Source organism: Ammospiza caudacuta, chromosome 18 (assembly GCF_027887145.1).
Source record: "Ammospiza caudacuta isolate bAmmCau1 chromosome 18, bAmmCau1.pri, whole genome shotgun sequence".
Lineage (NCBI taxonomy): Eukaryota > Metazoa > Chordata > Aves > Passeriformes > Passerellidae > Ammospiza > Ammospiza caudacuta.
Window position 1 is genome coordinate 13,223,853 of NC_080610.1, and position 23,054 is coordinate 13,246,906.

The following is a 23,054-nucleotide window of genomic DNA, read 5'->3' on the forward strand; positions in this document are numbered from 1 at the left end:
CAGGTCTGTGAGCTTTTGGATTAGCACTGAAAAGCTTCAGAACAAACCCTTCTTTCAGTGTGACAAAATATCTTGCTCAAGTCAGAGAAAATTTTTCTTTTTTACTTCTCTCAGTTTAGTGTCTACTGTGAAGATGATTTTCAGGGATCAAGAAAAACATATAATGTTTAAAAGAAAACATTTGTTAACTTAAGATTTCCTGGATATTTCTGCTTTCTTATTTATACTACGTCCTGGACCTTGTGAAATCACTGTTTAACTTTCAGTATTATTTATGGAAGCAAGCCTGTTGCTGTTTCCAGATCTCACAGAGAACTTTCAGTTTGCAGTTTCAGTACCAGGTGTATAGTCCTGGTTTAAATTAATCAAGTAAAAAAGCAATGTAAAATGAGTATTTAACCCTCTCACTCCATGGGTCTTCACAGGATGTTTTTCTACCTCTAAGCTCTCTCATTGGAGTCAGGCTCCTGAGTCCTCAACCCTCCTCTGCTGTGACAATTTGGAATTTGGGAATGCACAGCCTTTGCAGAGGTAAGCACTAGTTTTGGGGCTTTTCTGTAGTGCACACAGAGAGATTTGAAATATTGCCCCCATGGTTATACATATAAAATAGCAAAGCATGGAAAGAGATTGGAGGAAATGAACAAATTTTATGAGGCTTTGCATGCTGTCACTATTGATCAAAACTCTTCAATCCACAGCAGAAAGAGGCAGACAAGGCATAATGATTCAGTGCACTGGATGTGTGATAAATCATTATCAACTTGTGCTGTCAGTGGGACTGCTCTGACTTAACAGCCACGAGGGAAAAAATCAGCTTCAAGTGGGACCCTCCTGAGCACATGGCCCAGGATCTGCAGGCTGCAGCACCATGTGCTGCCCCTCACAGCTGCACAAACTGAGGGCAAAGAGATTTAAAATGTGAGCAAATCAGAAATCCACATTCTACATTCATTGGCATGGGTAGAAGTGACCGTGCACACAGGAAATCCACGTGGCTGCTCCAAGCAGGGCTGGAAATGGTTGCACAATAAGGATATAATGAAAATGATGACAGCAATAATAAGTAACTCATTTAAAACTCTCCTCAGGTGCTGCCTTACCTTGCTGACACCTGTAGCTTTGTGTCACATGGCAAAAGACACACAGGATCCTTGCTCAGGCTCCAGCATTGGGGAAATCCTCTCAGGAGGCTCCTGGGATCACACAGAGGCTGCAGTCTGATGCTGGTAAAAGGATGGAATATTGTTGTTTTCCAATTCTGCTGTTTTTCTTTTAAACCAGGGAAAATACATCCCTAAGTCTTTATTTAAAAGAGGAACTATTAGGACTTCAAAATCATGCACGGAGTGAAATTAGAAAATTTCAGTGTTAGAAAAAGAAGCCAGGAATCTTGTAATTAAAGATTCCTTCAGGGCATATGCATGGAAAGGCAACCTTTATTCTGGCATTTTCTAACTTCGGTGTACTTGCAAATTATGCATATTTTGGCAAAGATTTTGTATCTGTAAAATGTATATATTATATATAGAACTGAATTAATCTCTGATATATTTTTGCCTCATAAATACAGTTTCCTGTTTCCATGCTAGAATCTGCAGCATTAACATATTCACATGCCAGTTGTTGGATTTATTCTTGATAATCCAAAGGCTAAGACTGGACGTGCTCAGCCTCTCCAAATTTCAGTCTTATCTAGCATTTTTTCTGAGTCACCCAGATAAATTATCTCAATGTCCTGGTAAAGTGACTTCTCTTGTCCAGGGCTCTGGAGAGCTCCATTTTTTTTTTCCACATCTGACACACGATTATGAGTTCAAATGCTAGACTGATGAACAGAATTTTTCTTCTTTTTCACTGATTTAATTTTCAAGACTGTGTAATGTTGTACCAAGAGTTTCTAAATAAAAATAGTTTTAAAAACACTATGTTAGCAAGAGTGTGGCAAATTTATTTCAGTGTGCAACAAGCCACATAAAGTAAAAGCAACACAATGAATCTGAAAATAATCTTTCCGTAGAAATGGAAGAGTGGAAGAAAGGCTGGAGAAGGAGAGACACTAATTCATCTTCTTGCAAATCATATAAGAATGTGACATATTCATTTGTACTTGAACAGAGTATTTCATTCTCCAGGAAAAAAAAAATCTATAATTTTTTTCTCATAAATTAAATAAATGAGCTAACAAATTATAAAAGAAAAAAAGAACATATTTAATTTCTATTGCACTGAAATATTGAATTATACACATGGTTCATTTTCATTCATGTCCTTCTGTAATATAAACGTTCTGCAAAAGCAGCAAAACTGCTCTTTGCTGCTGCCTTTGAGTGGAAGTTTCTCTGTGTATTATGCAAACATTTGAGTCCCATTTAATTCAGTGAGAACTGAGGCACCCAGAGCCGGGCACTGAGGGCTCTGTTGGACCAGGAGCCGAGCACAGAGCCTTCAGTATTGCACCTGCACAGCCACCCCATGGCCCTCTGCCCTCTCTGCTGCCTGGGGACACTCAGGGACAAGAGGCAGGCAGAGCACCAAGCAGCTCTGGTGCTCAGAGATCTGATGTGCCAGAGCACAAACCACGCTGGGCTCAGGAAATCCTGACTGCCTCCAGGGAGGGGTTAATGAAGGATAAGCGTGTACATTTGCTGTTTGGTGCTCAAATAGCACTTCCTTATGACAGTATGCATTACTTAATCTGCAAAGGTCAATGGATTGCTCTTTAGTTCCTTCCAAATGCCTGTGCAATGAACTTTGTCATTTTTCATAGACATTTCTCAGCAAAGAACTGGTGGTACAGGTTTGCGGCTTAAAATGCCTCTTCAGCAGCAAACAGCTCTCACTGCACTGGATTTCCACACTCCCCACACAGCTTTAGAACTGTCAGAGTCACTAAGCAGAGACTCTCCTGTAGCCTCACTCTCAGTGTGCACAGAACCTTGCACAAGCTAAACAATAAGAAGTACAAGTATTAATTTCCTTTTAATCCTCTTGTAATATAAATGATCAGCCAAGGTATTGAATGTGCAACACAAGTGCAAAGAGATGTAGGAAAACTGAGATGATGTTATCAACCTGCAGTGTGGCTGTGGTTAACAGCAGCTGAGAGGAACATCTTACTCTGCATTAGATCACTTTAAAAAAGAGGTGGAAATATTGCAGGTCAACAGCTTGTCCAAACTGCAGAAATGCCCAGAGAACGGGATGAATGAGCACAGCCCTAATCCTGGGAGCTAAAGCACACAGCTGCTGCTCCCCTTTCCCCTGGTGGTGCTCCACTGGAAGCAGGCATGCTGCTGTGGACAGCAGAGCCCAGGTTTGGGATATATTCTGACCCAGGGTGGATGCCTGGAATAGCACTGGAAATCTCCCTGCAGCACCAGGACAGCAGGGTTTAACTTAGCAGGTACTGGAATGCACAGGCACAGCACAGAGACAAGACTGGGGAATTAGGCTGCTGGCAAGTAGCAGCTGAAAGCTGATTGAACACAACAGATTGGGCTTTCAGAGTGGACAGATAGGCAGCAGCTATTTCAATGGAGTATTAACAGTTTTGCTCTTAATTATTTCCAAACCTCCCAGCTAATGCAAACTCAGCACGGCATGTATTTTGGCCTCAATTAATTATTTGTTGTTTCTGTGTGAATCCAGCTAAAAGAAGGCTGAGTGGTTTGTTGAGAATTTCTGCCTCTTTGAAATCATTCTCTTAAGTGCTTGGCTTACTTCTGCAAGCAGCTGTCATGTAAGTAACTGAATCTATGCCTCACAAAAATGGCCACTTTCTCCATTTCAAGTGGAATTTCTTTCTGAAATGACACTGCCCTGCAAGCCAGCAAATGGTCACCAGTGGCAGGTGGAAGGCCATGGAACTCCAGAGCTAAATGTGGAAACTCTATGACTTCAGAAAAGGGAGATTCCTGTCTTGCCTATCTTGCATCTTACTTTTTGGTCTGGGAGGAGCTGACACTGAGGCATTTCTGTGTCTGGAACAGCTTTTTCTAGAATTTTCTGGAAGTATTTAGTAGGAAATTTTCCCTCAGATCCTTGCATAGGTAGTCATGTGAAAGCCACAACAGCTGGTTTACACATCAAAAAATAAACAATTACCAATAAAAATGTCAAACCTCTCCTAAACATCTCTGAAATAAGAAAATGATATTCCTAAATATGTTTGAACAAACTGCTTTAATGCAGCTATTTCCAAAAGAGGTCTCTTTTCATATGTGTACTTTCTATACACTCTCCTTAATGCACATTTTATATAAAATACCTGAGGTCTCTCATCAATACTAATCCAATATGGATCCAGACACACAATAGCACTTGTGACAGATGGGACAGAATGTCCTACATGACATTTATTCAGCTTGTGAGAGGACAGACATATAAAGCTTATGGCAGCATAAAGTAAAAAAGGTTTATGGAGCCAACACATGGTCCAGCGTACGGAGTGTGACTGACACAAAGCCAACCCAGCCCAAAATCTGACACATCTTTTCACTGTCATGGTGAATTTATAGCCTGAGATTTTTATAGTCTCTTCCTCAAAAAAACCCAAACCACCCAACCCAAAACCCCCTTCAATTTCTGCGTCTTATTTCATTGCCCTTAGGAAAGGAGAACGTCCTCTCATGGAATTGACGTGAGAATGAGTTGAACTGAGCCTCTTTTCCAATCAGAATAATTGAATTGATGCTGCTTTGAGCCAAAACAGTTAAAAAAATAAACTACTGGTACTGCTTTGGTGTATAATGGCTTTCAGGCCTCTTGTTTGGATGATTCAGAAGGAATCAAAATGTACAGAAAGAGTAACAAAACCCAGTCTTGTGTCAGCCAGGATCAAACAAAAGGACAACTGGCAAGTCATGGTTTCCAGTGGCAACCACAGTTTTTCAAGCAAAAACTGTTAATGGATAGGAGATTAGGGGTTTGATTAAAAAAAAATGGGACATCACATTTAGTAGGAGCTGAGATGAGCTGCATACATCCCATGCCACATGGAAAGATCTCTTTCCCATCAGCCAAAATGTCTGTACAGAAAGAAACATAAAAGCAACAGAAGCTGTTCATGGCTGCAGCACATCACAGCTATAAAGTGCCCCCAGTTCCAGTATTTTGAGGCCTTAATAGGTATCACAAAAACACCCAAAAATTGTCTCAACATATCAGAATTACTGAAAGCTCCAAGTTTTCCTATGGAAGATGAGCATCCCCAGGCTTTGAAGGAATACCTGCCAGATTCCCACAGCTTAGTGATTGGACATTTTTTTTCCAAAGCGGTGCTTGCCTTTAAAGTCAGTTTAATCAGAGATCTCCCAGCTTTGCAGAGCTCCAGGGAATTCTGCACACCAAATATGAATTAGTAAATCCACTTATCCCTCCCCACAGTTGTCATAAACAGGTGCTGCATGAACACAGGCCAGAAACAATTCACGTCTTCACCATTCTCAAGGAAATTTTCATTTGTCTTTCTTCTTAGCTTTCTTCTGTGACATGTGAAATGAGCAGACTCTTGTATCTGCAAGGTAATCAAGTTCACATTTGGGAATGGCACATGAACCCTACACAGTGCCCCGAGGCCCAGGCCTGAAGGAATTCCAAGAGTGCAGGGATGGAAAATGCACAGACAGGAATAGGAGGTGGTTTAACCCAGCAGGCAGCCAAACACACACAGCCCCTCACTCCACAGCAGACACTGGCAGGAAAATTAAATTAACTCTGTCCCAGGCAGCACCAGGACAGAACAGCACGGTGAGAGAAGGAAAGGGAATTTTTAGACTGGGGAGGCACAGGTAAATGTAAATGATGTGATTTGGAACAACAGTGCTCCTCCCTCCCTTTGCACAGGCACAAAGAGCTCCACCAGTGCTGTTCCAGTTCAGTGCTGCCACAGCTCCCCGTGTGAAGGCAGCAGCAGCCAGGAGAGCAGTACCAGGAATGCTGGTTGTGTTCCTCCAGTGCTGCAGAATTTCTGCTGCCACACCTGAATTATTCCTGGAGTACCTGGTGCTGCTCCTCCCCCTCCTGCAGGGCTGGCTGAAGCTCCAACGTGGCCCTGATTCTGCAGCAAGTCTCAACAAGAGCAGCAAACAGTCCCCAGCATTCCTGGCACCGCAGCACACGGCAGCAGGAATTGTCTGTTAGCACTTGCCATCCACAAGAGACAGAATGTGTTTTCCAGTTAGGAATTCTGGATAAAAGGTGTGAACCCCAGACAGACAGTTTGTACTGCACCTTCCATTTCAGCTATAGAGTCTTGATTTGCAGTCAGATATGGCAGGACAATGCCTGATAATGCTTTTGCTTTCTCTTTCAACCCAAGCTTCTTTTCACTACTCCATTGAAGGCAACATTATCCAAACGTGTCCAAAAAGCAGTGTGGTGCTGCATGTTCTTCAAATTTCAGCAAGGAAATTAGATTATTTAATATTTCATTTTATTTAATCATCCTCTGATATATTTATCTCTATAAATTTATATGTATGTATTTATCACCATATAGTAACTGAATTTTGTTACTAAATGCCTTTAGTAGGGCAGAAACACAAAGTGCTTACCCACACAAACCAGTGTTAGAATTAGAACTGTATGTCTTAAAATTTTAATCCATTGTTGGTTAAGAAAAATCAGAATCTTCACCTACAATGCACTTGGATTCTAAACACTGTCTTGCCCAGTTCAAAGATCCTGTGTTATGTCTCCAGCTGGCTTTTCCTTAGAGCTGTACAGCTGGAGCACAGAAGTGTTCTGAAATGTCCCAACTGAATTTCAAATGAATATCAGAAATAGGCAAGGATATACATGATACATGCAGAATATGTGTCTAGGGAAATCACAGAAGATCTAGTTTCCACTAGTTGGTTATACATAAATTATTTAGGCAGTAAGCCTGTTGATTAGCTGGAGGCAAAGATATCTATTTTAGGTGTACTTATGGTCAGGATTAACTCATGAAACTTGGATGGCATCTCCCATAAAATGGCTAAAATCGTTTCAGCAACCTCCTGCAAAAATTAGATGGTCTCTTCTTTATCACTTTTTATATTTTTTAAAATTATTTTTTACTTTTCCTTAACAAATAGGACATGATTTTTGAAAATCATGTGACAAATGTCTTACAAAAGCACACTAGAAACTATTTAGGGTGACAGGAGAAGAAAGAGGACTAGGAGCCAGGAGACCATTTCTATTTCTAGTTCTGCCAGACTCTGTGACTGTGACTTTGAACCTTAGCTCCGTTTTTGTGAAATGGGGATGGCAATCCTGTTCTCTCAGGGATATTTTATAACATAATTTTCATTTCTTTAAGGTTTATGACATGCTCAAGACCCTTGATTAGAAGCTGCAAATGCAAATAATTAATTAAGTAACAGTAAACACAGTATCAGCACTACTATGATCATTGCTAATAATAATAATAATGTTTGTTAATGTTATTAATATCAAATTATAAGCTCACTAGCAGTGTTCTGACAAAAAGCCCAACCTGCACAGAGCAGGAAAATCTCTGTAGCTCACTTCTAGGAACAAGAATGCTGCCAGCAGAGTTTCAATATGGGACTAGAAAAGAATTCTTTAAGTTCTCCATCTGAGCAATTGTAGGAGGTAAAAATGAATATATTTTCAATAATGCTTTGTGACATGGGAGTAGAAGCAGCTTTAAGAGCTTAACAGTATTTTTAAAATATGACTCAGGGGAGGTTTTCTTTTTCTAACAGAACTGGGGGGGGAAAAAACCACCCAGGAGTTAAACAATCTTTTAGAAACCCAAAACCTTGAAATAGAACAAGAATTGTAGGTCAGGATAATTTGAGTTCATATGCAACATCATTGGCATATAATAAATCTATGCATAAAAAAGCAAAAAAAAAGGAGATGTCTTCTATTGGAAGCATTGAGTTCTGACAGATAAACTGGAAGAATTTCTGATCTGGGAGTGACCGAAACCTGCCACAGGTAATTTGGGAGCTTAAACCCCTTTGAAAATCTGTCATTTCTGTGAAATACCCAGATAGATTGTATTAAGTGGTAAAAATGAGGTGAGAAAATGGAAGCAGAGGAGATCAATATAACATTTATTCCACTAAAGAAAAACATGTTCAGGTTTGGTTAGAGTCACATTAATAGAGGATGAAGGCAGTCCAGCAGGTTTGTTTCCTCCTGATAGCCCATGTTAGGAAGCATTTGTGAGAACCTGAGAAAGGTAGGGAAAGGTGACAGACACACTGTAATTGTACCCACTAATCCTACCACAGAAATATTGCCTTTTAAAAAACAAAACCTATGTGGATTGTGGGTTACACAGATTTCTGAGGGCTCATACTGCAAGACTTTAACTGGTAAACCAAAAAGAGGATTTGGTTTCAAGCCCTCATTTTGTCTTATTTCATGACAGAGAGAAAAAAAAATCACCTCAAAAGAATTTTATATTTAACAGAATTTTGGAAATCCTGTTTAATATACCCCATAACCAAGAGAGGAGCTGCTTTAATGGCATACAAGAATTTTATCAGTGCCTGAAAACTGAAGTGTGCTACTTCACTGTATTACTAATAACTACCTATGAGTTTGGAGGAAATCCCCCACCAGAAACACAGAAACTTCAGCTTGTGTCATCCACAAAGTGTCAGAAGTGTAAGGAAAGTGGAGTCATGTGCCATTAGTCTCAAACAATGCCTGAAAATGGAGTCATCTCCATGAGTAAGAAAAGCTGCTCAGTCTGACATTATTGCTACTCACCTACATGGGGTGCACCTACTTGTCTTCCTTTCAATCTTGAAAAGTCAGAGTGTGTGACTTCTCCCTGTGATTCAGCAAATACATGGAATGGCAGAAGTCATGGGGGAACTGTTCATGGTACCGTGCAAGAACTCTGGAAAAAGGGAAATATTTATTGTTGTACAAACACCTTCATTGATGCCTCTGAAAGGGTCAAGAGATTAAAAAAAATTGAAGTTTTAAAACCAAGTAATTCAGATTCACTTAAGCCAGAGCCTTACTGCACAAAGCCTGAGTAACTCCTTTGCTCAGGAACTGGTGGCCCATGACCACCCATAAAGTAATTCAGCTTTCTATTGCACTGTTGGGTGCACTCTCAGTTTGAAGTTCTGCAGGTGAGTATTACACAAGATGATCACAGCCATGACACCCTCACCTTGTTACAGACAGAAAAAATTCAAAACAGGGCAGTTCTGGAACACCCCACAAACAACAAACCACCATTTCCCAAACTTTGTGCTTGGCCATGCAGCCCTCTGGAAGCTCCCAGCCCCATCTGCAGAGAGCAAAACTCAGATCCAGAAGGCAACAAGGAATATTTGCAAAAGTAAAAAAAATGGCAGTAAGCTGCCAAATTAATCAGAATTAGACCATAATTATATGGAAAAATCAGGTCAGGATGAGATAAGAATTCAAATCATGTGGGCACCAACCAGTGCTTTATTTCTAAAGTTGCTGTGCATTTTTTAAAATAACAGTCCAGCTGATTTCTTTTCCAGGGAACTGACTCACCATCAAAATAAGGAGAAATTATTTTTTCAGATATGTCTGATGGACGTTGGTTCTGATAAAATGTTTCTCCCTCCCATACACCTAAATCTCCTACTGACACCAGTATGGGATACACAGATTTTTCCAAGCAGGGAATGGAGATTTTTGTGGCAAATACTCCAATGGAGAAGAACCAAATGAGTATGAATAAGATACAGAAATAAAATAAGAAATGTAGCAAACCCAAGTGTGATCTCTCATGGTTACTGTCACTGAGATCAGACTCTGTCTCGCTGCCTCTTTACACTTCCAAGGCAGCAAGGAGCTGCTTTGTGCAAGAACACAGATCCAGTTCCAGAAATCTCCCAGCAGCAACACCACCCTTTGTGTTCACAGTCTCTCAGTCTCTGTGGAAGTCAAACTCTACCTGCTGCTGATACAGGAGCACACATTGCCGAGGAGTAAAAATTATTCAGAATAAACTCAGATTACCTTAATTATCAACATTCAAACTCATATTTTATCACTTATTCCTCTGCTGGGTTTGTGTAACTGTTCCATCTCAGTATTTTTTGCATTTTGCTGTTTAAGCTATAAGCTTCTTAAAGGGGGAGAGAGGGAAAAAAACCCCTTTGACATAATACCATGAATTCAAAGAGCAAGCTGACTGGGAAAAATAGTTACTATATTTAAACTGCATTATCCTATGACAGAACTGCAGATTTAAAACCTTTCCACTTTGATACAGCACTTTTGCAGCATTTTAATATGCCTTAGTAGATTTCAATTGGCTGAAACATTTTAATAACTGTAATTTCAGAGGAATAAAATAGTACTGTGGGAGGAAGAAACAATGCCCTCATTTGTCACTCACAAGGACTTGTATTTGAAATCAGCCAGGGTGATGGGAGCAGTGAGTTTGGTGGTCTCAACATAAGCCCCATTAGGCAATTAGCCAGTCTGCAAAAAACATGACATAATTTGGCACAATTGAGCAGAATATTCTCACTTGGTCCATGTTCACTGAAAGAGATCCTATTGCAGGTCAGAATTCATGTGTTTTGGCTCAACAACTGGCATTTTATGTTGTGCTCCTCCATGCTGAGTTTAGCTCCACTCAAAACTATTAATCTTGTTTGAAAATTGAGCTACAAAACATATGTGTTTGTGTACAGCAAGAGACAATTCACATTATGACCAGTAACTCTGCTGTGAATCTGCTTTGCAGCAGTAGGGATGACTTAATGTTATTGCAATTTGAAGGAAAGCATCCTGCAGTCCTCTCTCAGGCCAAATTCCCATTTACTTCAATTAGTAAGCATTACAGGAACTGTTTTAATGCTGCTGCCTGATGTGTTGGCTGCTTCTTCTTAATATATTACAGTGAAAAAAGATAGTAGGCCAAATGTACAAATATACACTTGCATTACGTACATGGAACCTCAGCAAGGCCAAACCTGCCCCATTTTGTGGTGGTTCTTTCCCAGGTACCACCCCAGGGGTTCCACTCTAATGACAAACTGCAACTTTGCAGCAGCAAAATGAATTGATCTCCTTCCTTAAAAATGGAGAATGCAAAGCTCTCTGCACCTGCTGGAAGCCTGGAAGCTTCCATGGGCTCGTTTGCTTCAGGCAGAGCTGAGGTGCTGTCATATTGATTTGGGTCAAAATAGCCACCTTTAGCTAATCATGTCCTTTAGATAAGCACCCTCTTGAAGAGATAAGACAAATGTCATGGAGAGCTTTATGGATCCTTGCAGAGCAGTGGGAAACAACACTGATTTCAACTCCCAATTCTAAATTTGTATGATCTCAAGTGATGCCAAATTTAGCAGGTACTGCTTCTGCTGCAGTGTCTACACGGGTATTTGTAGCTCCTTCTGCACTGTGCTGTCTAGACCATGAATTGTATCTGCAAATGTTTCTCAAATGTGTGGCTGTCAGAGGGTTTGGAAGGCATCACCTGCAAAGGAACCCTCAGCACAGGTCCTGTGCTCCCAGGGAAGGACAGGGAAAGGACTGGGAAGGAAATGCAGAGGTTATTCTGCCCTGGAAGAGAAAGAACTGCAGGACAGCCCTTAATTCACTAATTCTTCTCTCAAAATTCACTGAGCCATAACAGAACACGTGACAGAAATAAACACAGGCACAGCACTGTGCTTCCAGGTTCTTTCCAGATTTTACCTAGGGTGGAAAAAAGGGGGAAGAATCAAGGTCTCTGTACTGAATGGATGAGAGAGAAACAACGAATGGGAGCTGTCAAACTGCAGCTGAACCAGTGAACCCCAGAGAATGCCAGGAGCTCTCCAGGATTTGCTAGAATTCAGACTCTGCCTTCCTAGCACCATTTCCTCCTGTTAACAAGTTAGATAGAAAGAACACAATAGCTACTTTATTCTACCCTCTGCCAAGATCTAATTGCATGTGCCATGCCTCTGGTATGCTTAAAATAATTTTCCATAAGGCCTTTAGGAAACAGGCACAAAAAGGAAACCAAGAATGACATAGGAAATACAACACAGAAATACAAATAATATGAAATGTGACCTGGGTTTCTTTCTAGTGTCATTTTGTTTTGAGAATAGTTACAGATGCCTCATTGTAGTACTTTAAAATAGTGAGAAAATGAAAGGCAGGACTTTCAAATCCATTATATGTGCACTTCTATACTTGTGTGTAAAAATATACTTGTGTGTAAAAATAATGCTTGGTAAATGTATTTTTACAAAAAATCTTATATACAATCCAGGTTTTATGATGGTAGAAGGTAAGAAACCAATCATAGAGATGTATTGAGCTGTTAGTGAAATACATTAATTCAAGTAGCTGGCATTATTCCAGCTATATATATAATGGAATTATTGTGGAAATAATGTATTTTTAATGTTGCATATGCATATATACATGTTTTGGGGATGGTGGCATCACAGGTTCACGCCATAGCAAGAAAATTATTAAAAATGGTTTAAAAATTGCAGTACATTGTATAGATTATATGCACCTTCACCCCTGTACCAGGCTAAGTCTATTTAGGTGTAGTGTGAAGTATGAAAAGCAACATAACTGTACTGATGCAACATTTGGCCATCCTGATTAATCCTGCTGATAAGCAAGATGAAATTAATATGAGCATGGCATGGAATAAGTGATTGCTTTACCTGAACTAGGTCATCAGATCTAGCTCAGGAATTTTCATTCAGAACTGCCCTGTGAAGTGTAGGCTGTCAAGTTATCCTTCCTTGGACCTTGGCCATTCTCAGAGGATCTTTTTGAGGAGTTCAACTTTTGTTAGAAAAGATATAAGGCCACACCTACCTGGAACACCATAATTTTACACGGGCTGTCCCCTCTCCATCCCTTTTCCAGCACAGAGGTAAGACTGAGATATTTCATTCCAGATCAGACATAGAGTTTCTTATAGCGTGGTGCTGTGGGTGGTTTGTAAGTGGTGGAAATGCAGATTGTAGGTAGGATCTGCATTTATGTAAGCCAGCACACATGTAGGGATCAGCTCTGGTATTTGCACAGGCATATGTACACAGGAACATCGCTTGGAAGCAACTTTTCAAGGTGTTTATGCTGATCTGCTCGCTGTGTTGTGCACGTGTTGTAGGCGTATTAATGTCAGTTGGCGCTGATTTCTCTCTGGTTTGTGTTCACTGAAGTTCTCATAAACTGGGGTGGGATTGGGTGGATCAGTCAGTTTTCTGTGCTCTCTATCGATTTCTGTGCCTGTGGCAGAGCCAGGACACGATGCTGAGGAAAGCTCAGGTAGCTCACCCCACACCGCGCTGACCTCAGAGCGCGCAGTTCATTCCCCCTCACGTTATCGCCGGGGCTGAGTGCGCTGTCACCGGGACGTGTGCGATGGCAGCTGGGGACACCGCTCAGTGCCAGCGCAGGGCACGACCTCGGGGAGTGACCCCCGCACAGCACCGAGAAACACGGCCCTCACCTCTGCACTCTCGCGATGCATGAGGCTCCTGTCGCGACAGAGGCTGGTGCAGCCCCACAGAATCACAGTCTTTAGGGTTGGAAGGGACCCCTGAGATCACCCAGTCCAACTCTCTGCCAAGGCAGGGTGACACAGGAACGCACCCAGGTGGCTTTGAAATGTCTCCAGAGAGGGAGAATCCACGGCCTTCCCCTCACACTCTGGCCGGATGATGTTCCTGTCGCGACAGAGCGCGCCAGCCTCGCAGTCACCCTTTGACCGGGTGATGCTCCTGAGGGGCCAACCCTACACTCACCCCTGGACTGGATGAGGCTGCTATCACGACAGGGTGAGGGCAGAGCTCACAGAACGGCTGGGGGTCCTGTCGCAGCCGGTGCAGCTCCGTGCCACCCCGCGCGCCAAGACCCCAATGGCGGGCGGCTCCCCTCAGGCGGGCAGCTCCCCTCAGGCCGCCCCTCTCCCCCTCACCGCGGGCTGAGGCCGGGACAGGGGCGGTTCCCACCGGAACAGCAGCGGCGAGAAAGAGACCACCGCACCAGCGGGGCAGTCTCCGTGCGCAGCGGAAGCGGCTCCACCGCGGCGTGAGGCGCAGCCGCCGCCGGGCCCCGGGCGGGATCAGGGGCGACAACGGGACCGCGCTGCGCAGGGGCCGGGCCGCAGCCATCGCCTCCGCCCCACGGGCGGGGCCGCCAGCATGCCCGCCCCACGCCCCAGCCCCGCCAATGAGCGGCGTCCACATGCCGCGGCGGCGAGAGAGCGCCGGGCGGCCCCCGAGTTACATTAGAGCCGCCGCCGCCGCTGTGCGACCGGAGCGAGCGGAGGCAGCGGCGGGCGCGGGGGAGCCCGAGCCGTGACGGCGACAACGGCCTGGGCCGGCCGGGGGGGATCGGGCTGCTAGAGAAGGAAGGAAGGGGGCGATCTTGACCCTTCGCGGGCAGCGGGGCAACTGCCGCTTTTTCTCCCCCCTGCCGTTACCGCCCTCCGTTACCGGAGGCGGATCGGAGCCGCTGAAGCGAGCGGAGAGGCCGCCCGGCCACCTGGACGCGGCCCATCCCTGCAGGGACCCGCCGCAGCCCCGAGGCGACCGCAGCTCCGGGGGCCCGTGCGCTCCCCGCCTGAAGTCCCTCGTCCCCGCCGGAGAGGCGGCTCGGCTCCCTCGGAGGCGTGAGGGGTGGGAGGGGGGGTGGGGGACTTTATTTTTTTAATTTTTTTTTTTTTTAAGGGCGGCTTTCCCTATTTTTTTTTTTTTTTAATTTTTATTTTTTTTTCTGCCCCTCCCGGCCTCCTCCGCGAAGAGAGAGGTGTGCTCGGGTCCTCTGCTGAGGGAGAGGGTCTATGGTGATAGCACGGGGGTGGTGAGGGCTGAGGAGGGGTCTCGCCGCCGCCCCCGCCGCCGTTGAGGAGGAGGAGAGGGAGGAGGAAGAGGCGAGGCACGGCACCATTTGCTGCTCCCTGCCCCAGCCATGGAGAACGCGCACACAAAGACTGTGGAGGAAGTTTTGGCTTATTTCGGCGTCAACGAGAGCACCGGGCTCAGCCTCGAGCAAGTGAAGAAGCTGAAGGAGAAATGGGGCTCCAACGGTAGGTGAAGCGGCCCCGCCGCGGGGATGCTGCCGCCGGTGCTCGGCCTCTTCCCCCCGTGTTCCCTTCCCCAGCCCTCTCTGCTCTCCCTCATCCTTGCCGGGCCCTGTGCGAGGCCTAACGCGTGAGCACTGGCGAAGCCGGCATCTCTTCCAGGACCCGGAATAGGAGCGAGGGAGAGAAGATGGCTGACTTGAACTCCACCTCGTGGGTTTCTTTCAATCCCGAGCTCGCAGGGCTGCTCTGGGGAGGAGGGTGTCACCTCCGTTTTCTTTCACCGGAACGGTGGGAAACCTTCTTCCATTCTGAAATGAAGCGCTTTGGGGTTTAGGATTTACCTTTTTTTTTTTGTTTTTTTTTTCCTGTCTTGACCTTCATTTTCCCCAGCTTTTCAGCGCCTTTCAGCCCCTTATTTTATATTCTTCTCTTCAGTCGGGACAAAAAATTCAGTCGATTTTTTTTTAATCCTCATTGCTTGGGTGTCCTAGTCCCTTCTGAACTCCCTTGCCGTTGTGTAAAAATGAACATCTATGAGTAGATTACACGGTGGAGTGGGTTTTTTTAGCTTTAACACTGCTTTTATGCCTCTTGGGTTACTAAATCTAGTTGCAGAAACATAAAGGGGAGAGCAGAAATAAGGACTTAACCTTAAAATGGAGGAAAGAATCTGAAATATTTTTAACCAAGTTTGATGGTCTGTGGTTTTTTTTAAGTGAATGTGGAGGAAAAGCTTTGTCAGAAAGCATTTTGAGCCTTTGACCCTTTGTGTGCGACAGCAGAAGTCCCACAGCTGGCTGGAGTGATGACTTGGCTGAATTATAACCCTTGGCACATTCCCGCGAACCTTTATGTGTCTTAAAATGCAAAACTCTCGGGCCTATTCACATACTGTGGTGAAAAGAGCAGCCTTAGTGGGGCTCTCAGTGTGTCTGTCAAATCCAACCCAGCTGAGCATGCAATTCAGGAAGAATATCTGGTGTGGATGCCTGATAATGCCCTAATGTGTTTCTTCGATGATTTCTTTTCTTTCACATGCTTCCTGGAAAAATCTTCCACTGACAGAGCTGCCGGCAGAGGAAGGTGAGCATGGTTATGAAATCTTCTGCTAATTCTTGTGGATAATTCATTTTTGTAAATGTGCGTGACTCAATGGCTTTGTCACATATTGCAGGAAAAACCTTACTCGAGCTCGTGATTGAACAATTTGAAGACTTACTAGTTAGAATTTTGTTGCTGGCCGCTTGCATATCTTTTGTAAGTATGATTTATTTATTTCTTTTATTTCCTAGGGTTCTGTATGGCAGAGGGACATATTCCAATATATATGATCTCTGCATACTGAAATTATTCTTTCTTGCTGGATAGATGCAAGATTGCTGTCTCCTAAATTAGTTCCTTGTGACGAGGTTTCTGTGTGCTAGCCAACAAAAATTTTGGGGAGTCTTTCATTGCATGAGTCATAAGTATATAACTCCACCAGACAGGTATTTTAAAATGTGCTTCTCATTGAACCCAGTTTGCTTATTTGAGGTGGGATTTCCCAATGCTGCTGTTGGCTTTGAAAGCTAACCTTGAGTAAGTAAGCGTTTAACTGGACATTCTTCTTGCCTTTGGGTTAATCTTTATCAAGCTCCATGTATAATCATTGGAAGACATTTTTGGATGCAATGCAGACTGGAAATAGAATCTGCATGGCGAATATTCCAGTTGCCTTCCCTTCCTGATAATAGCAAGGTGACAGTTGTTGCTTCTGACAGTGACAAGAATGTTGACGGCTGTGATGGCACCATTGTTGACCAAATTTGGTAACTGACCTTTGGATAGTCAAGTCATGAAATGGACATCTTGCTTTGCATACAGCACTAAAAGAACAAGAACGTTTTTAACTTTTTTTTTTCCTTAAAAACATGATTAAGCAATCTTCTTACGTTATGTGTAAATGGTATGTGCTTGCTGAAAAACTGGAAAACGGAATGAAGACTCAGAGAAGGAAGGTGAAGGATGTATTTCTTGGGGAGCTGGACAGCAGAAACAAAAGCCTGCAGAACATTAAATTGTTTAGGTAGGGAGTAAAAGTTTACAGTAGACTTTGCCCTGGAGTTGTAATTAACTACTTGAAAAAAAATAAATGCTGCAGCTCTTGGGGGGAGTGGAAATTGTGGTGACTCTTTAGCTAAGGGCAAGCTCATTAGGATGGGCAGAGGAGAATGTGTGCTGGGGGAAGGGTTGCCCTGGTGCTGCAGTTTGTGCTGTGCTGGGGATCTGCTCTCCCCACACCGACACCTTCCACAGGGCTTTGGGTCTGTAATTCACCAGTGCCTGCTGACATCAGTCCTGACCGTGGAGACAGATGTGCTTCACTCACTCCCCTGTTTCCTGGAGAGGAAATCACGCTCCCTATTGCAAATTGAATAAATACTCATTCAAAATACTAATTTTTTCTTTTTCCCCTCCTCTTTCCCCTTCCCCTCACAGAGGGTGAGAAGGGGATGTCTTTTTGTTCCTGAAAAGTCAGGAGTGTGTCTGCCACCTCATGAGACAAATGACAGCACAGAAGTTTGTTAGCCTTCCGTGCCAAAGTAAATTAGTTGTTTTTATTATAAACAAGTAAGTGAAAAATCAGATTTCCCAAACGAAAGCTTTGATTACTGAGTTTGAGGAAGTATGAGACCAGACAGACAGAGGTCATGGAACATACACTGCTGAGTCCTCCTGGAAAACTTGATTAGTAGCTGAATTCAGTTGCTTTTTTCAGTATGGTTAATTTTCCTATCTAATTAAGAGGAGACTGTAGTCTAATAGAGTGTGGGATAGATCTGGGTTCTCTGCTTCTGTTCAGCTGACATGGTACATGACCTTGGGCTACTGCTCTGCCTTTTCTGCCTTCTATTTTGGAGTTAGAGGCACACTAAATTGATGTTAGAAGTAAAGATTTTTCTCTGGTGAAAAGTAAAACCCCTCTAGATGGATTATAATTTTGGTACTTTAAAAGTTATTCTTCCCCTTTGTGTTTGTTTCTGGTGTTTTCTTTGCTTGGAAGGCGGTCATCTTGTCTGTTTTTCTTAGGTTTTAACACTTTTTCTTGATGAAAGCATAATACAGACTTTTGTAGTAGCTGTAAAGCACCGTTGGATATGTTGATACAAGGATTGCATTACTGCAAAAATAGGATGTAATTACATCACCTAAGTTCTGGTGTTCTTCACCAGCTGTTCATTGTCAGTTTAGAAAAATTAAGATTGAGATATAAGAGAGAGGATCTCAAAGTATATAGGTAACTCTTTTTTTATTGTGTTGAGGGAATTTTTATGGTGGTTGTGTTGCAATCCTAAATCATATTAGTTTATTGCTGTTAGAACTGCCTGCACAGTAACACTTATCTGTGACACTGAGACCTGCATTGGGTTTTGTGCAGAAACATCCCTTCCTATGCAGCACATAAACTTCAGAGTGCCTTTTGTGCCCTCTGCTCCCACCCTGCTGTCAGGTAGGTGTCAGTGAAATCCTCAGAGCAGCCTCCGTGTGTGCCAGGCAGGCTGATGGCCGGGGTCAGATGCTGTGGGCTGTGCTTCCTGTGTCCTACATTCCAGGTCAGAGCTGCTGCTAGGGATGTGCCTGGTTAGTGAAAGCCTGAAGTGTGGCTTTGGAAGAGAAACAGGGTAAATAATTTCTGATGGTGAGTAAATGGATCTGTGAATAGACTGTCTCATTCCTCTCTTGGATCTGTGAAGCCTCTGCAGAAATAAACCTGTGGAGTGTATTGATGGCTTTTAATTCTTGATGCTCGTGTAGCATGTGCTCAGATCTGCAGTGTTTACTGAAAAGAACAGCTTGCTTTGCTGTATAAATGATTTTGACAGGTTGCAAAACGTTAACTGCATCTGATGTAGAATAATTCCTTGGTGAAGTGTGGCTGCTTTGAGCAGTGGTGTGTGCTGAACTCTGCAGTCTGAGCTCTGCATCACACAGTGCATTTCCTCCTACAAGGTGCAGCGTAGGCTATAAACTCTACCAATCCCTGAAGTATTTGTACAGCATCCTGAGAGCATTCCCTCCTCTCAGTTATTCCTTTGATTCCTAGGCTGACTTAGAAGTGAATGTCCTGAGAATGTTTTCTAATAGTGGATGTCTGTGTTTAGATTGAAACAATGCACTGTGCTTTAGCCCAGAGATTATAATAGCCTGTAAATTAGCATGGCTATAACCCAGCTTGAGATAAAAGGTGAGCAAAGGTCCCCTTGGAAAAGTAGGATGTGTCAGTAACAGTGTTGCAGGCTTTGTCCTGAAATCACCCCAAATGCTACCTGTTAAGGTTAGCAGCAGTGAGTGTGGCACAAGATAAGGGTTGCTGTAGAACGTGACACTGACATGCTTTTAGCTAAACTTAGATTGCTCATTAGCATGAGGGTAGGGGTGATAAAAATGTGAGAAGTCATTGTGATTCTATTTTATATTGCAAAAATTAAACTGTGAATGACGGGTATCTTTTTTTTTCTCTTCCTATTGCTATAATAATATATTTATTCTAAGAAGTATGGTGTAACATTGATGGGTGCTTGCAGTCTGTGGACTCAGTAAAATTCTTATTTTTATGCTTATACATACGGTCAAGGTGTGTTGGTTTGTGTTTTGAGTTTTTTTTTTTTTTATCCCCTGACGTCTTTGCATAGCAGACAAAAAATTCTACGGAATCGTGGAACTAAAATTGGGAAGTTTTTCTTTAATGTTACCTGGGGTTCAGTAGAACTGACATGGATGGAACAGGACTACTGAAATAGTTTGTATCTGCTTATTTTTAAGCTAATTTGTATTAAAAGGAGAAATCACTAAAAGAGCAGTAGTTGATTCTCTGTCCAAATATATTAAAACTGAAATCACATTATCCTGTGAGAAGAAAACTCTTAAAAGCAGTCCACGCTTTTTGTATGACCTGCTTTAATTAATCTGGGACTTCTTTTTATTGGGATGAGATCTTACCTCTCCCAGCTTGCTTCTAAGTTTCCGTTGTCAAAATGAAAACCAAACAAAAATCCCTGTTTGGTTGCTGACAACAAAGTATTTGTTTTTCCTCTGTTAGTGGTGAGCGGGTACAGCCTGCTGGGCAACACAATTCTGTCTCCACACTCCCATTCTCCAGTTCAATTGTTGTTATTTAATGATACATAATCATCTGAGGTAACCTGGCTCCACAACTTCCCTGACAATGGAGATCCTTCACTTGGAGAAATGGAAAAAGCTGTGAGGGCACTTGTGCTGTTCCAGCCGCTTCCATCAGCGCTCACCTCACTGCTGGCTGACTTTGGCATTGTCCCTCTGTCCCCTTTTGCAAATAACCCAGTGCTGTTTGCCTGTCTTTGTGTATCTTTGCCTCAGAGTCCTGCAGGTCCACCCCATTAGACTTTGTTTAAAATAGGCTCTACAAGCCATAGCCGAGCAGCCCTGAAGCAGATATGCAGAATGGAAGTTGGCCTTTAAGCTGCTTGTGTTTGCTGTTGGTATGGGGCTTTCATGTCTTGCTATTATTTCCCTGATATTTTTAGGCATTTCTCTTGAGCAATTATCTTATTCTTTTCTTATTCTTCCTACTCTTTCTTGAGGATATGGTGATTTTACCTATTGACAGTAGTGCCTGACCGGAGCATTGGAGATCAGTGACCTGGAAGTGAAGCTGTTCTCCATGTGAGTTTTAAGTGATTAGGGCTGAAACATTGTGGGGCCCTTCTGAATAGAAATTGGAAAAAAAAAGATCTCTCACTGTAAACCTCTCCAGGGTCTTAAAAGTGTGCTAGTGGAAACTTTCTGACAAGGACTCAGTGACTTGGACAAGAATTGTCTAGTCTTTACCAAGCCTCAGCATATGGTCTGTTGTTATTAAAAATGCAAAGTTAAATATTTGTTATTTCTTGTGCTACTTCCTCTTTGTTTTCCTTGCCTTTGTTTTGTTTTTTACTTCAGACTGCTATCAAATAATAAACCTGGTCTGTCAGAGAATGTGTTGTGTATCACAAATATCCTAAGTGAAGTGTTAATGTATCTGTAGTCTGCTATAGCAAAAAGAAGAACTTAGAATGTATTGGGTTATTTTATGTCCATGTTTACTAAATTGTTCTAGAACTGGAGCTTGGATTGTTCCAGTGATAGTAATTGTGTAGAAATTTCTGGAGAGAGGAATGTGTATTGCTGGTTTCCAGGGTTAACTAGATACTTCACTTTAGTCTTGTCACAGATTGATAATTTCACCAAAAAAACAGCAGTGATGATTTAAACTTTCAGGCTCTATACTCTCAGGATCTCTAATTTGAGTTCATCTGCTCTTTTTGAAATAATGACTTACTGAAAGAAAAGATCCCTTGAAAACTTAATTTTGGCTCTCCTTGACATACTTGGATCTTGCTGTCCTTGTAGCCCCTTTCCTTACCTCTGGAAGTTGTGGCCTCTCTCAGTGTTATTTTACAGCACACTTGGTCTTAAATCGGGAAAGATTCTGGTTTAAAGTAGTGTAAAGCAGATGTTTTATTCCAGTTAACTTTGTAGGTGCCTGCTCAGATAAGCACATCACAACATAATTGGATTTATTTGCTTTGTTTGGAAGCAAAGTGGGCTCTACAGAATTCCAATAAAGAAAGGGAGGGAAGAAACAGATTCTGCTGGCAGTGTGTGACCTTGTGTACACTGAGGGGTCTGGAAATGCCCCATTGGCCTCTCCTGTAGCTGCACGGGGAGGGTGTGGGGACAGCAGGGACAGCAGGGCCTGTCCCACTGCCCACAGACATCCATGGCACAGGGATCTGTGTGGGGACAGCAGGGACAGCAGGGCCTGTCCCACTGCCCCCCAGGCAAATGCAGGAGCTGTTGCAGGGACTGCAGAGCACTGAGATGTGGAGAGATCCCAACTAAATCTGTTCTGCAGGGGGATTACACAGCCCCTCAGAGTGCTGTGTTACCAGCTGTAATGTTGCAGTTGTATTAATCACAACCTGGATCTTACAAGTTTATCCCTTTGTAATAAAAATTTCTTGTTGCCTTGGATTTGCCTGACAGTCTGTTTTCTGCTTGAGGCTTTCATGCTGCTGCTCCTTCCTTTTGACATCCTGGAGTGTCTCACAATTGAGCAATAGCTGGGAGCAGCATGTTGGTGGAATCGTGGCCTTGCTTCAGTAACAGTTTGCTCGCTGCAGCCTAACAGTGATTCAGAGTGCTGTTGCCTGACTACCAGCCCTAATTATCTCAACACGTTGTTCCTATTTACTGTCACTTTCCAGGCTTCCTGTTGCTCAACATGTTGATGAAAATGCTCTTCCTCTCTGGTCATGTTAACTTGACTTTTCATCAGTGACTCCAGCACTCTGCAGAGGCCCTGACACATTCAAGTCAAATGAATGACAGATACCTAACACGAGTGCACTTTTAAAACAAATGAATTAAAATAAAATCTATGTGGAGCCTTTTGTGCAAGTCCTCAAGTTTGACTTACTTTTTAAAATCCAAATTTGAGTTTTATCAGCTACTTGGTTTACAATCCAGCTTCAGATATAACTATACCATTCACTTAGATGCTTCAATGTGACACTATTTGTATTTAAATTAGTAGATGATTGGTTTTTGTATCTACTCACTGGAAACTTGTAAAGCTGTTTCCACTTGTGTGGCTAAGTTACTGGTAAAGGGCAATTAACTTGCTTGAAATTCAGATTCTTGCAAAGTTTTAGTGTTTTAAGTAGTCAAACTAATCCATGTCCTGTTTTATATAGTAATTAAATAATTTTTTTCATTGTCATAACTGTTGTCACAACTTCTCCTTTCACTTCTGAAGCAACGGTAGCAATTGTTTCCCAGATAAATAGCTTACTCCTTTAAAAGAAGAGTGGCCTCTAAAATGAACTTTGTACTGCTTTAGTAAAGATTCTTTTTCTCGTTTTCCATTGCGTTTTGCCAATTCATTCATGAATTACAAAACTACAAACTTGGTAGATTGAGGGGTTTCCAAAACTGCTGAAGTCTGAGCAGTTGAAACTTAGCAGGCATTAAG

At 42.8% G+C, this 23,054-nt stretch overlaps 1 protein-coding gene across 2 annotated transcripts in view; it reads left to right on the top strand.

Moving 5' to 3' along the window:
- The first annotated feature begins 14,656 nt into the window (after positions 1 to 14,656).
- The window catches only part of ATP2A2 (ATPase sarcoplasmic/endoplasmic reticulum Ca2+ transporting 2), a 42,317-nt gene continuing 33,919 nt past the window's right edge, over positions 14,657 to 23,054 (top strand). Inside the window, exons 1-3 of one of the 2 annotated variants that reach the window (XR_009275466.1) lie at positions 14,657 to 15,025; positions 16,088 to 16,105; positions 16,197 to 16,279. Coding sequence is in view for 1 of the 2 variants with exons in the window: in XM_058816732.1 (XP_058672715.1) it covers positions 14,908 to 15,025; positions 16,088 to 16,105; positions 16,197 to 16,279 (219 nt within the window). In the remaining variant the exon portion in view is untranslated. The remainder of the gene's footprint in view (positions 15,026 to 16,087; positions 16,106 to 16,196; positions 16,280 to 23,054) is intronic. The other variant, XM_058816732.1, reaches the window with a different exon arrangement.